Below are 15,235 nucleotides of genomic sequence, written 5' to 3' on the forward strand. Positions count from 1 at the left end.
TTGGGTTTAGGGCATGGCCCCAAGAGACTTTTATTTAAGTCCACATGTGATACATGTGCCTACCAAATTTTGTTAATCTATGTGAAACGTACTGCGAGGGCTGCTTCGTCGAAATGTTGTAGGGGGCGCTATTGAGCCGATTTAACACTCTGATTGAATAAAATCATATTATAGAACTACATTTTGGCCTTGTGATCTGTGTGTCAAGTTTGCTTGTGTTTCGAGCTTTTTTAACCTCTCCAAATGACCATCGTTTTTCACGACGAAGACTGCGTTACCACGGCAACGGCATTCGACGAAACATCAAAAGCTTAGAGAACTGGCATTATGAACTTCTTACATTTGTGTGGAACAAATTTGATGTTGATCTGATTTTCCAACTAAGAGAAACAAGCCAAAGTATAAAGACTTTAACTTACTGTTGCCAGTAGGTGGCGCTATGACTATGATTCAAAATTGGCTTGCAGATGTCTTCAGGCCTGGAGTTTAATCAAACATGTGAAATCTGGTAAAGATCTGATGATGCGGAGTCGAGTTACATCAGTTTATTCGTTCATGGCAAAGGATCGAAGTTCGCCGAGCCGCCACGTCGCTGCCCTTCGACAACTTCTTACAATCTTCACAATGAAGCATTATCAATCTGACAAAATTTGAGAGGGATCTGATTAACCTGTGAGCAGTAGGGTGTCAGAGTACACAACCTATGACTTCCTGTTGCCACTAGGTGGCGCTATTAGTATGATTCTAAATTGTCATATAGATGTGTTCCGGGTCAGGATCTTATGACATATGAGAGATTTGGTGCAGGTTAGACAATGTACAGCCGAGTTACGACAATTTCCTTTTTCATGGCAAATGGTGTTTTTTTACCGCCACGTCATGGATACATAGTTTGATAACTTTTTTATCTTTAAGTAGCTTTTCACTGCCAAGGTCTCAAGAGCATACTGACCAAATCTGAAGTCAATCAGGTTAAATCTCTTGGAGGAGTTTGTTAAGGTATGATGCCTTGAAACGGTCCAAAAACGTCATAAAATTAAAAATGGCCGACTTCCTGTTTGGTTTAGTAAAACATATGCAATGAGGAAAAGTCGCTCTGTTACAAATGACACACAAACTGTGACTCTAGCCTGGTGCATCTGGTTGATCAAATAAGCAAATGTCCATGGGACAGAATGCGTTGCATCTACACCTTAAAAATGGCATCAAAAGCTGCAGTAAATCTGGCTCAGAGTGCAAGCAGCACGCTAGTCAGGTGCGTCGTGCCCATTGCGATACCATTTGGTATTTTATTTCCAAAGCGTTTGTGGGATGCACTTGCTGGTATAAAGTAGGATAAGGAAGAACCTATTGAGTGTGAATAAATTCAGTTTAGAAAGTCAGTTAAACCACTACAGCATTTAAGCCACTAGTCTATCACTAAATGGGATAATTGTGCTCAGTTAGCAATAGAGAGTTTTGAAAAACATGTTCTATTTCAAAATGTTGCTGTTGTTTGTTTAGTCTGAACTCGCAGGACTCACTCTGGCCATACTGACTGTACTGGTAGCCTGCAGCAGCCACAGCTGGGTCCATGCTGTAGCTAGTGGTGCTGTATGTGGGGGGGCAGTAGGATTGGGATGATGAAAGGCTGTCCGCAGTCTTAATGGAGGCCTCAGCTGAACGCTGGCTGCAGCTGGCTGAGATGGTGTTGGATGGAGAGGAGTCCAAGGCACTGTGGAGTGGTGAGATGGAGAAGTCGTGTTGTGGCTGTGAGGATACTCCACTGGGGTTGCTGAGGATGCTCATGACCTGCAAACACAGAGGAGAAGACGACTGTCAGGCAAGTCTGACACTGGTACAGCGCAAGATATCCCTACATTACTGGTCAGATCACCATAAAATCTGCTCTGAATATTCATGACAATCATTTTTCATCATCTTGGTGACTAGTTTCCCTTTAGTGCCAAAATGGCAACATTGCTCTGAACTGATCTGACAATCTCCTCCCAAGGTAATTAACTTTTTTGATCTTATGATCAAATTGCTTTTTCTCAGATGCTACATTCAGGTCAAACTTAAAATTGTAGCCACACATCCAATCAAGATTGAAGAATAGTATTAAAGCTGCAAGCAGCATTGATCGGGCCCTCGCATATTCACACACGTCAAGGGTACTGGCAGGACCTCTGGTTGATGCGGCCATGCATTTCTATGACAATCATACACTGAGAGCACGAGTTAAACGGTATTTGCTGTGTTGACTTTGCTTGTGGTTCGTTGCCAGGTCATTTTGCCAGGTCTTAAACCTTGAATGTTTTGAGTCTACCTCCGAATACAATCATAACTGTAAGCCTGTAAAAATCGACAAAAAACTGAATGTGTGTGAATGTGCTTCAGTATTAGTAACATCAAAAGCTTCATGAACTGGCATTATGAACTTCTCACATTTGTGTGGAACTAATTTGATGTTGATCTGATTTACCTACTTAGAGAAACAAGCCAAAGTATAGAGACTTTAACTTCCTGTTACCAGTAGGTGGCGCTATGACTATGATTCAAAAATGGCCTGCGGATGTCTTCAGGACTGGAATTTCATCAAACATGTGAAATCTGGAAAAGATCTGAAGATGTGGAGTTGAATTACATCAGTGTATTCGTTCGTGACAAAGGATAAAAATTTGCTGAGCCACCACGTCGCTGCCCTTTAACGAATTCTTACAATCTTCACGATGAAGCATTATTAAGATATTAAGGCTTCTCTGACACAATTTAAAAAGGATGTGATTAATCTGTGAGGAACAGGATGTCAAAGTACAAAACCTATAACTTCCTGTTGCCACTAGGTGGCGCTATGACTATGATTCTAAATTGTCATATGGATGTGTTCCGGTTCAGGATGTAATGACATATGGGAAATTTGGAACAGATTAGACAATGTACGACCGAGTTACAACAATTTCCTGTTTCATGGCAAATGGTGTTTTTTTGCCGCCACGCCACGGACACATAGTTCGATAACTTTTTGATCTTTGAGTATCGTTTCACTGCCAAGGTCTCAAGAGCATACTGACCAAATCTGAAGGCAATCGGGTTTAATCTCTAGGAGGAGTTCGTTAAAGTATGATGCCTTGAAACGGTCCAAAAACGTCATAAAATTCAAAATGGCCGACTTCCTGTTTGGTTTACTGAAAAACTCCAAGAGGATTTTTTGTACGACCCATCAAGTTGCAGATACCTACCAAATTTCAGACAGCTAGGTGAAACCCAATGTTGGGGCTATTCAATAGGGGGCGCTACAGAGCCAATTTTTCATACTGCAGCTGGAAACACCAAGCGTTCTGCGAGTTTCGCAAATTCTGGCTTGTGTGCCAAATTTCAAGATCTCACGAGTATCCCAAGCACCTCCTTTTCCCCTTCAAAGACAAAGAATAAGAATAAGAATTAAAGCTGCAAGCAGCATTGATCGGGCCCTCGCAACGTCACACACGTCGAGGGTACTGGCAGGACTCTGGTTGATGCGGCAATGCATTTCTGTGACCATCATACACAGCATGCACAAGTTAGATGATATTTCCTGCGTCGACCAGCAGCATAGCAAGACCATGTTGCCAGGTCTTAAGCCTCAAATGTTTTGAGTGTACCTCCGATACAATCATAAATGTAAGCCTGTTAAGATCATTAAGAAAATTAACGTGTGAATGTGCTTCAGTATTTGTAACATAACAGACTGTCAGGTTACTGGGATGGAGTTCAACTCCCTGCAGTGTCCTACTGATTGTATTTGGACTTACATGAAAGTTAACAGAACAGCAGTGTCATTTGTTTTTACTTGAACACTTTAATTTGACACTGTTTTCATTTTAAGCTCTTCTGTAACTTTAGATTGTAGTGTGAAGCATTCATTGTAACATTTAACCTGATTCTCATGTAGAAGCTCTAGACAGATCATTTATACTAATGCCCACTGACATGGTTTGAAAAACACTGTTGATTAACTTTTGTTCTCCAAGCATCTTAGTTTGCACATATTTAGATCAGAGAAGTCTTTTTCTCATGGTGTGCCCACAAACCCTGTTTGGGCCGCTGTTATTATAGAATTCTGTTTACGTCCGTGGTTGCCAGTAGGTGGCGCTATGACTATGAGTTAATGTTGGCATGCAGAAGTCGTAAAATCACGACAGCAATCAAGCATGTCAAGTTTGGGGCAGTTTTGACAAAGTAAGGTTGAGTTACAAAAGCTTGATGGATGATGGCGAATCAATTAAAATTGCCGCGACACCAAGTCCATGTTTTCCGATGAAACATCAAGCTTTTAGTAACTTTTAATCGTTAAGGTCTTTAGGTTGTTCTGACCAAATTCTAAGCTGATCGGATTATTTCCCTAGGAGGAGTTCGTAGTACAGCACCTGGAAATGGGAAAAATACATGAGAAATTCATACAAAATTAGAAATGGCTGACTTCCGGTTGGGTTTAGAGCATGGACCCCTAAGACTTTTTTTTAAATCCACATGTGATACATCTGCTTACCAAATGTTATACATCTAGGTGAAACGTACTGCGAGGGCTGCATCGTCGAAATATTGTAGGGGGCGCTATCGAGCCAAGTTGCCACTCTGAAGCATTAAAATCACATCAGATAACTACATTCAGGATTTGAAATGTGTGTGACAAGTTTGATTTTGTTTTGAGTATTTTTAGCCCCTCAAAAACACCTTTGTTTTTCATGGCGAGGAATGCGTCGCCACGGCAACGGCATTTCACGAAACAACAAGCTTTGAGTAACTTTTAAACACAAAGGTCTTTAGATTGTCCTGACCAAATTTGAAGTTGATCTGATTAATTCCCTGGGAGGAGTTCGTTAAAGTAGAGCGCCTGGAAATTGCAAAAACGACACTAGAAATTCAGACTAAATTCAAAATGGCTGACTTCCGGTTGGGTTTAGGGCATGGCCCCAAGAGACTTTTATTTAAGTCCACATGTGATACATATTCCTACCAAATTTCATACATCTAGGTCTAACGTACTACGAGGGCTGCTTTGTCGAAATATTGTAGGGGGCGCTATTGAGCCGACTCTCCTCTCTAGAGCAATAGAACCATAACATGTAACTAAACTTTTGGCTTTAAATCTGTGTGCCAAGTTTGCTTATGTTTCAAGCATTTTTAGCCCCTCAAAAGCATCTTCGTTTTTCACGGCAAAGACTGCGTCGCCACGGCAACGGCGTTTGACGAAACATCAAAAGCTTCATGAACTGGCATTATGAACTTATTATATTTGTGTGGAACTAATTTGATGTTCATCAGATTTATCTACTAAGAGAAACAAGCCAAAGTATAGAGGCTTTTATTTCCTGTTACCAGTAGTTGGCGCTATGACTATTATACAAAATTGTTCTGTAGAAGTCTTCAGGACCGGAGACTCATCAAACATGGGAAATCTGGTAAAGGTCTGATGATGTGGAGTCGAGTTACATCAGTTTATTTGTTCACGGCGAAGGATCGAAATTCGCAGAGCTGCCACGTCGCCACGCTTCGACAACTTCCTACAATTTTCACAATGAAGCATTATCAAGGTCTTAAGGCTTTTCTGACAAAATTTGAGAGGGATCCGATTAATCTGTGAGCAGTAGGATGTCAGAGTACACAACATATGACTTCCTGTTGCCACTAGGTGGCGCTATTACTGTGATTCTAAATTGTCATATAGATGTGTTCCAGGTAAAGATCTTATGACATATGAGAGATTTGGCACAGATTAGACAATGTATTACAACAACTTCCTGTTTCATGGCGAATGGTGTTTTTTTGCCGCCACGCCACGGACACATAATTCGATAACTTTTTGATCTTTGAGAACATTTTCACTGCCAAGGTCAAGAGCATACTGACCAAATCTGAAGTCAATCAGGTTAAATATCTAGGAGGAGTTTGTTAAAGTACGTTGCCTTGATATGGTCAAAAAACGTCATACAATTAAAAATGGCCGGCTTTCTGTTGGGTTTAGTGAATAACTCCAACAGGATTTTGTGTACGTCCCATCACGTTACATCTACCTACTAAATTTCATACAGCTAGGTGAAATCCAATGTTGGGGCTACTCAATAGGGGGCGCTATCAAGCCAATATGTCAATACTGGCAGCTGGACACCCCAATCAGACTGCAATTTTTGCCCCGACTGCCTTGCCTTACCAGTATCCCAAGTACCTCCTTTTTGCGACGAAAGACGTACGATAATAATAAACATAATAACAATAGGTCCTCCGCACCGACTACATCAATGCAATAGGGCCTTCGCCCCACTTCCTCGGTGCTCGGGCCCTAATTAAAGCTGCAAGCAGCAATGAACGGGCCCTCACACCTTTGTGAAACCTCGGTTTATGCAGCCGAGAATGTCTGCGACAATTGGACAACACAACCAAGAGTTAGACGTTTTTTTCCTGCATGGAGTATTTGACCCTGGAAATTATGCTTTGCAAATAGTCCACCACTTCCTGTAACCACTGTGTGGCGCTAAACAACGTGCTGCAACATGCATTATGTTGGTCTATATCAAGTGTAGACAACATCATGTAAATGTCATGTGAATCGTATATTCTATGTCAAATAATGCTGATTTCCTTTCGCCAGTAGGTGGCTTTTTGACTTACAGTGAAATTTGGCTTGTAGACATTCTCAGGCCATGACTGTTATCAAGCATGGCAAGTTTGGAACAGATTTGAGCAAGTCCAGTGGAGATACATCAGCTTGCTGTTTCATGGGGAGTCACGTAAAATGGCCGCCACACCACGGCTACACCATTCAATGAAACGTAAAGCTTTTGATAACTTTTAATCACAAAGGTCTTTAGATTGTACTGACCAAATTTGAAGAATCCTGAAGAATTCTGAAGAATTCCCTAGGAGGAATTCGTTAAAGTATAGCGCCTTGAAACGGTGAAACATTAATGGAAAATTCACACAAAGATCAAAATTGCAGACTTCCAGTATGGTTTACAGCATAGTCTCAAGAGACTTTTTTTAAGTCTCCATGTGGTACGTGTTCATACATCTAGGTGAAACGTACCGCTGGGGCTGCTCTTTAGAATATTTGTAGGGGGCGCTGTCAAGGCAATTTTCTATGGCATAGGCAAAAACCCATATGAAATATTTATGTATATCACCTTTGAAACATGTGCAAAGTTCCCTGACTATTTGTTCATCCTAAACCACAGAAAAATCAGCTTCCATTTCATGGTGAATAATGCGTTGCCATGGCAACATCTTTTAACGAAAACTCATGATGAAGTATCATCAATGTCTTAAGGCTTTCCTCACAAAATTTGAAGTTGATCAAGTTAACTGGCTAGTTGGAGTATATCAAAGTATAAAACATGTTATTTCCTTTTGCCAGTAGGTGGCACTATGACTTTGTGAAAATGTTGGCATGGAGATGTGTTCAAGCCTGAACTAGCATTATGCATAAGACATTTGGGGCAGATTGGACAATGTACCTTGGAGTTACAACAACTCCTTTCATCGCGAATGGCATAAAATGGGTGCACGCCACGTTGTTCAATGAAAACTCACCATTTAGGAAAATCTTCATCATAAAGGTGAAATCGTTCCTGACCAAAATTGATGTTGATCGCACAAACTCTGTAGGAGGAGTTTGTTAAAAAGCCTGAAAACGTATTTTAATGGGAGTCGCATAAAATGACCGCAACGCCATTCCGTTAAACATAAAGCTTTTGATAAGTTTTAATCACAAAGGTCTTTGGATTGTACTGTCCAAATTTGAAGTTGCGCTGACAAAGTCCCTAGTAGGAGTTTGTTAAAGAATAGCGCCTGGAAAGTGACAAGAATCAAAAGAAAATTCACACAAAAATCTAAATAACCGACTTTTGGTTGATTTTAGAGCATGGTCCTAAGAGACTTTTCTTTAAGTCTCCATGTGATACATGTACCAACCAAATTGCATACATGTAGGTCAAACATGGCGCTGGGGCTGCTTTGTTGAAAATTTGCAGGGGGTGCTATCGAGGCAATTTGTAACGGCTAAGCCAAAAATCCATATGAAATCTGTGTTTTCATCACCTCTGACATATGTAAAAAGTTCATACAAAGTTTTTGAGTATCTCAAGTCACAGAAAAATCGGCTTGCTTTTTCATGGCGAACAAAGTGTTGCCACGGCAACAGAGTTATACAAAAACAATATTCAAGATGAACTATCATCAATTTCTTAAGGCTTTCTTTCTAAAATTTGAGGTTGATCTGGTGAAATGGCTAGGAGTACATCGAAGTGTAAAAGTTGTCATTTCCCTTTCCCAGTAGGTGACGCTATGAATATATGAAAATTGAGGCATTGGAATGTTTTCAAGCCTGGACTAGCATCCTGCATAATACATTTTGGGCAGATTTGACAATGTACCTTGGAGTTACAACTTCAATTTTCATGAAAAATTGCACAAAATAGATGCCACGCCAAGGTTGTTACATGAAAACATACGATTTTGATAGCTTGTCTTAAGATCGTGCTGACCAAATTTGAAGCCGATCACATAAATACTGTAGGAGGGGTTCGTAAAAATACAAAGCCTGAAAAGGAAAAATGGCCAAAAAGGGCTAATTACTGTAGCGTCCCCTAGTGGCTGAAGGAAATTCAAATGTGAGGGTATGTTACAGTCTGCTATGTTGACATTTGTCTCAATTTTCGTGATGATAGGCACAATGGTTTCAAAGTTAGGTTGATTAATGTACAGAGCCACGCCCCTTATAAGTTCATTGGTCCATTTCTTCTTAACACAATAAGTTATCAACAAGGTTTCAATGGGCTTTTGATGAGATTGATTCAATCATGATCCACATCAAATTTGGTAGCAATCTGACCCAGCATTTAGGAGCAGTTTGCAAAAATGTGTTTTTCACAAAAGTTAAAATGGTGGAAATCTGAATAGCGGAGTGTCATGATTAGAGTGAATGGATTGTAGAGCAAATACAACTGAATATGTGTGTCAAATTTCAAGTCAATCAGACATGTCGTGTGCCAATCAGAATATATTGCCCTCACAAAAAAGTGCATGATGAGCTGAAAATGAAGAACATCTGAAACACTTGCATGAGAGTCTATGGAGCAGAGCAGTATAGTTGTCAGGTCCTGGTTGGCCGATGCTACGCTATGATTGGCCAGTCTGCGTTCGAGGGCCAGGACTTTACTAGGGACGAATGATCTGTTTTAAGTTCAAGCAATACAAACATTGTGTGTAGTGTGGAAGTTATGGTACAATTTAATAATGTTGGGTTGTACTATAGGTACAAGTTAGTAGAGTCTTAATGCTTCAAATCCAAGCTCATCTTAATGGTAAAAAAAAGTTCATACCTGTTCTCAACAGCTTGCTGTCATAGAGAAAGGCACAAGAGAAGAAAGAGAACTTGAGAGGCACAAACCCAGTTTACCTTCTCCACCTCCACACACCTGAACATCACTGCATAAAGTGGCCGTGTCTGTCAGATTGTCAATACAATACAAGCTTTGTTTGAAGCATGCTGAGGCCTTAAGATATAACTGAAATTTTACTCGTCCAGGTGATTTCAGGTTCAAGTCATTCTTATTAACTGTGGTAATATACAATAAATACCAGCTTAAGGGTACAGTTTATGATGTAATGGACAGTAGTAGGTGTGTAATGTGATTGTTTGGTTTTCCAGCCCCCTGCCAGATCCAAGCAATTTAACTGGTGAGTAAATACAGTTTGGTGAGAAAACAGACCCAGTCAGATGTTGTATATCTACATGTTTGCTACTTACCCCAGTCAACCTGACCAGACATTGACCAAACATACAGCAAGAGTTAATCAGAAAAAATCTGAGCTTTTGTAAATACGTAATGAATTTGAGGTATTCTGTAAAAACAGAATAAGGATTTGCTGTATGTAAGTCAAGGTCACTCAAAGGATGAAAGCTAGTAGAGTATAACACAAACACAGACACAGATGGTGGGTAAGGTAATAAGCCTTCATCTCAAACAGTTTTGGGAAATATAGTGACTGATTCCACCAACTAGCCACTCGGCTGGGTGCGGGAGAAGATCGTGTTTCTTACTTGCTTCAATTAAGAGATTCCAGGCTCTTTCACTTTTGGGTGAAGTTCCCATTTAATTAGAGTATACAGATAATGATATAACTTATCTTCCTGGTCTTCTTCTGGTGTGTCTTGCTTGCGGTAAAAAACGTGTGATCTCCCCTTCACCCATGCATTATTAGTTATCGGTTGCCCCATATATCAATTACCTGCCACACATTACATTATATTACATTACATTACAGTCATTTAGCAGATGCTTTTATCCAAAGCGACTTACAATAAGTGCATTCAACATTGGTAATCAAAAGAAGTCACCAGAAGTCATAAATATATTTCCTTTTCCAAACAAGCACCTAAGAGCCTGAAGCAGAGCATAACTCAGAGCCAAAGTACAGTGCAGAAACAAGAAAAACAGTTAGTGCTATAAGTAATATGAATACAATAAGTGCAACAAGCTAGTATGAATACAATAAGTGCTAAGTGGAAGGCTCAGGGTAGCACTTCCTGAAGAGGTGGGTTTTCAGCCTGCGCCGAAAGATGGGCAGCGACTCCGCTGTCCTGATGTCAGTGGGAAGTTCATTCCACCACTGTGGGGCCAGGACAGAAAACAGCCGTGACCGGGTTGATCGGCCGCCAGGACCTCTGAGCGACGGGGCGACCAATCGCCCCGAGGCAGCAGAGCAAAGTGGTCGGGCGGGGGTGTAAGGCTTGACCATGGCCTGGAGATAGGAAGAAGCTGTTCCTTTCACTGCCCTGTAGGCTAGCACCAGAGTCTTAAACTGGATGCGAGCTCTTACAGGTAGCCAGTGTAGAGAACGGAGAAAGGAAGTTGTGTGGGAGAACTTGGGGCGATTGAACACCAGGCGAGCTGCGGCTTTCTGGACAAGCTCCAGAGGTCTGATGGCCGACGCCGGGGCTCCGGCGAGTAGAGAGTTGCAATAGTCCAGGCGGGAGATGACAAGAGCCTGGATGAGAACCTGCGCCGTCTCGTCAGTCAGGAAGGGACGAATCCTCCTGATGTTGTAGAGCAGGAATCTGCAGGAGCGTGTAACGGATGAAATGTTTGCCGAGAATGACAGTTGGTCATCCAGGGTCACACCCAGGTTCCTCGCAGTCCGAGTTGGCGTCACCACGGTATCATCAATGGTGATGGACAGGTCCCGGTGCGGGCAACCCTTCCCCGGGAGGAACAATAGCTCAGTTTTGTCTAGGTTGAGCTTGAGGTGGTGTGTCGTCATCCACCTCGAGATGTCAGCCAAACACGCAGCGATGCGCGTCTCCACTTGGGTGTCACCGGGGGGAAATGACAAGACCAGCTGGGTGTCATTGGCATAACAATGGTAGGAGAAGTCATGCGAGCGAATAACAGAACCCAGAGATGTTGTGTAGAGCAAGAAGAGAAGGGGGCCCAGGACTGAACCTTGCGGAACCCCCGTAGTCAGCATGCGTGGTTCCGACACGGCCCCCCTCCAGGTCACCTGGTAGGATCGACCCGTCAGGTAGGATGCAAACAGGGAGAGTGCAGAGCCTGAGATGCCCATCCCCTCGAGGGTGGAGAGGAGGATTTGATGGTTCACAGTGTCAAACGCCGCAGACAAGTCCAGGAGAATCAGGACAGAGGAGAGAGAGTTAGCTCTCGCGGCGTGAAGCGACTCTGTCACCGCAAGGAGGGCAGTCTCTGTCGAGTGACCCACTTTGAACCCGGACTGGTGGGGGTCCAAAAAGGCTGTTTTGGTGGAGATATGAAGACAGTTGGTTAAAGACAGCACATTCAAGTGTTTTGGAAAGAAAGGGTAGAAGAGAAACCGGTCTGAAGTTCTTGACATTAGAGGGGTCAAGTGATGGTTTCTTCAGAAGGGGGGTGACTCTGGCGGTCTTGAAGGCCGTGGGAAAGCATCCTGAAACAAGAGATGTGTTGATGAGGTGGGTGAGAAAAGGAAGGAGTTCAGTCGCAATAGACTGAAGAAGAGGGGAAGGGATCGGGTCAAGGGAGCACGTGGTGGGGCGGTTAGACGTAACAAGGTTGAGGACCTCGTTAGGGGAGAGAGGAGCCAGATAGGGTAAGATGGGGCGTGGAGATGGGAGGGAGAGCTGTGGGGGCAGGATTGGACAGGGAGAGAGGGGCTGAGAGAAGGAGGATCTGATATCGTTTACCTTCTTGTCAAAGAAGTTGGCAAAATCATCAGGGAGAAGGGAGGAAGTAGGAGGAGGGGGTGGGGGTTGGAGGAGTGAAGTGAAAGTTTCAAAGAGTTTTTTAGGATTGGAAGCAGAGGTTAGGATTTTAGAGCGGAAGAACGCAGCTTTAGCAGTAGATAGAGAGGAGGAAAAAGTGGAAAGAAGAGCTTGGAAGTTAAGAAGGTCCTCCGGGAGTTTGCCTTTTCTCCATTTACGCTCAGCCTCTCTTAGGCTCTGTCTATCAGTACGCACTGAGTCCGACAGCCACGGATTAGTGAACCACACTAATCCACACTGCCCCCTGTGGTCAACCTGAGGTAGGCTCCCAATATATCGGGACATAACTAATGGCTCCTAATTGTGAAGGTATGCACAATTACATTAAGCAAACAAGGAGTCATAAAAAACTAAAAGTCTGATTTATTTTCTTCTTTCTTCTGCGTCAGGGGTTACCAACACGTGATCACATGTTAGGTCATGACCTTTACAGATGACGTTTGCCATTAGGCCCCGTAGGACCAGTGGATCTTGTGAGGAAATGGGCTGTGGATTTAAAGGTCTTGGCCAATCCAACTCTGGCTTTCGAAGAAAGTCTGGGCCCAAAATCCACCTCCTACATGCTAGGAAGTTATCCACTGTCAGACCTCTGAAGTCCTTTGGTTTGATGCAGCAGTCCACTCTAAGCTCTGCCACCTTCTTCAGATCCAGCAGCCATCCTGTCCATTGTTGTGAGAATGTCTGGGGAATGGAATCATCCCAGGAAATGTTTTTTCTACACATTTCTTGCAACAACAGTTTTGGTAGCAAGGTGAATGGTGACAAGAATCCTCACGGGTCGTAGATGGAACAAACGATTGAAAGAATACTTGTATGTGGTCGTTTCTTCACAGTAGACTTGAATGTGAAAGTGTCACTTTGGGTGCACAAATTCAATCCAAGAGCCATCTCTACAGGCAGGTTGTCTTGTTCAAAGTGCAGCTGCCTGGATGGTTTGGACTGTTTTGCTTCCGAAATAGAGGACAATACAGCCTGACTATTACTTGTCCAAAATCCCCCCTTTGAGCATATGTCAGTAAGGTCCATTACCAACTGCATTGCTTCTTCCTCTGTGGGCAAAGATTTTAGACAGTCATCCACTTTGAAGGGTAAGTCCATGCAGTAGTGATCTTCCTGAATACACATAGATGTCTCCAAGATCTCCATTAACCTCAGGTCCTCCATTGACATCTCCTGCTTCTCCTCCAGTGACTTTTCATTGAAATCCTGATTAAACTGGGAGACCAACAGCTCTTCCAGTCTGACAATGGATATCCTATTGGTATATATGGTCGAGCAGCTTTTCTGACAACAATCACTATTGCCCCTCAAAGGACAGTTGACAACCCACCTCATGATGGACCTCAAGGCCTAAGGTCCACCATCTTGGCTGTTGATTATTTCCCAGGGTTCCATTAATTTTGGTGCATTAGTCCCGATCACAATTTCAACATCAGCGTTCAATTCTGGGATACTGATTTCTTTCAGATATTCCCACCTTTCAATGTCTCGTTGAGTAGGGATGTTGCCTTTTGAGACTGGGATCATTTCCTGTGTAAATGTCTCTGGGAGCTCAAAGAATTAGTTATCATCCAATTTAGACACCTCCAGTCCTGCAAATATTTGGCTTTCCACAACCTTTTCTTGGCCCATAGTGTTGGTCTTTGTACCCTGTAGATTCAGTTTCTTCATAAGACGGTTGGTACAGAAAGTTGCTGTACTTCAAGGGTGCAGGAAGACATAGGTATGCAGCACCTCATCACCTTTCTTAGATTTCAACTGCACTGGGACAATTGAAAGAGTACAGTCTTGGTCTCCGGCCCCTATAAAACCACATGCTTGAAGAGATACTAATGCACTATTTACTGGGATTTCCTGCAGTTTGTGAATTTTGTTATTGTCCTGGATATGTAGAATAGTTGGGTGTTTTTGATTGCATTTCTCACAGGTCAGACGACTGACGCATTCCTTGCTCATGTGGCCGGCCTTCAAACATCCAAAACAGATTCTTTTTCCTTTCAGGAATTCAATTTTCTGCCTTTGAGAAACTTTATTCAGCTTTGAACACCTGGATAATGGATGCGACAATAAAGGCAGGATTCTGAGGATGACTCCTTAGCTGTTACAGGTGGCTTTGGCGTCTCATGCACAGTGGGCTTAGGAGTTACAGTTTGGTTGGTAGCTGTGATGGTTGTTGCAAAGCTACTTCTTTTGATGTTATCCCTGGGTAATGATTTGCTCCTATTTATAGCCGTTATTAAGGTGTTTGGTCGTGCATCGGAAATATCACCAAAAAGTGGATGAGACAAGATTTTTACTTGCTTCCTGTTTGTGAGGTTCCATGGCGTTGTAATTGGTCCTGTAAATCTGTTTGTATATTTTCTTTTGGTCGCACAACACGTGTAGATGAAAAAGGTGGCGCTCTTGAGCCTTGATCCAGTCAGGGTGTTTATTTTTGGCACAAATGCATTTGCCTTTGGGTTGAATTCAAGTCTTTGCTCATTAAGTCATTTGCTCACATAGGAACTCATTCCATTTAAATGGGCCTTTCCTCCAACATCACTGCCTTCCAACACAGAAAGTCTTGCAGCTATTTGTGTATCGAGCTCCAGTTGTTCCTTCATTTTCCTCAGCTTGAATTTCTCTAGTCTGTGTTTCTCCTTCTTCTCTTTTGCAGAACAGCAGCTTGCTCTATTTAAGCTGCTTTCTCTGCCTTTGCCTTTGAAACAGCTGATTTACCGTGACTTCTTCTGCTTGACCTTTGGCTTGACACATTAGACACACTGTCTCCAGGATTAATGTCATCTTGGCAACTCAGAATTAGCATTTTCATAATCATCATCAACATCATCATCATTTGCATCAGAATTTGCATCATCATCAAGTACAATTTCATTTCCCTTCAGCTATGTGGATATTTCTTCAATAAATATATCATTGACAGCTTTTTTTCAATAAAACCATGCTTCCTGCTTCCTCAGC

The 15,235-nt window shown here is 42.4% G+C and overlaps 1 protein-coding gene across 2 annotated transcripts in view; it reads right to left on the bottom strand.

Moving 5' to 3' along the window:
* Positions 1-15,235, bottom strand: part of LOC137889249 (paired box protein Pax-7-like) — a 145,887-nt gene that overhangs the window by 21,322 nt on the left and 109,330 nt on the right. For both annotated transcript variants that reach the window (XM_068733021.1, XM_068733020.1), the window contains exon 8: positions 1,524-1,791. In XM_068733021.1, the coding sequence (XP_068589122.1) occupies positions 1,524-1,791 (268 nt within the window). The remainder of the gene's footprint in view (positions 1-1,523; positions 1,792-15,235) is intronic.

The sequence above is a fragment of the Cebidichthys violaceus genome, unplaced genomic scaffold (genome assembly GCF_023349555.1).
Source record: "Cebidichthys violaceus isolate CVI_PGR_0920_01 unplaced genomic scaffold, fCebVio1.0.p SCAF_6, whole genome shotgun sequence".
NCBI classification, from domain to species: domain Eukaryota; kingdom Metazoa; phylum Chordata; class Actinopteri; order Perciformes; family Stichaeidae; genus Cebidichthys; species Cebidichthys violaceus.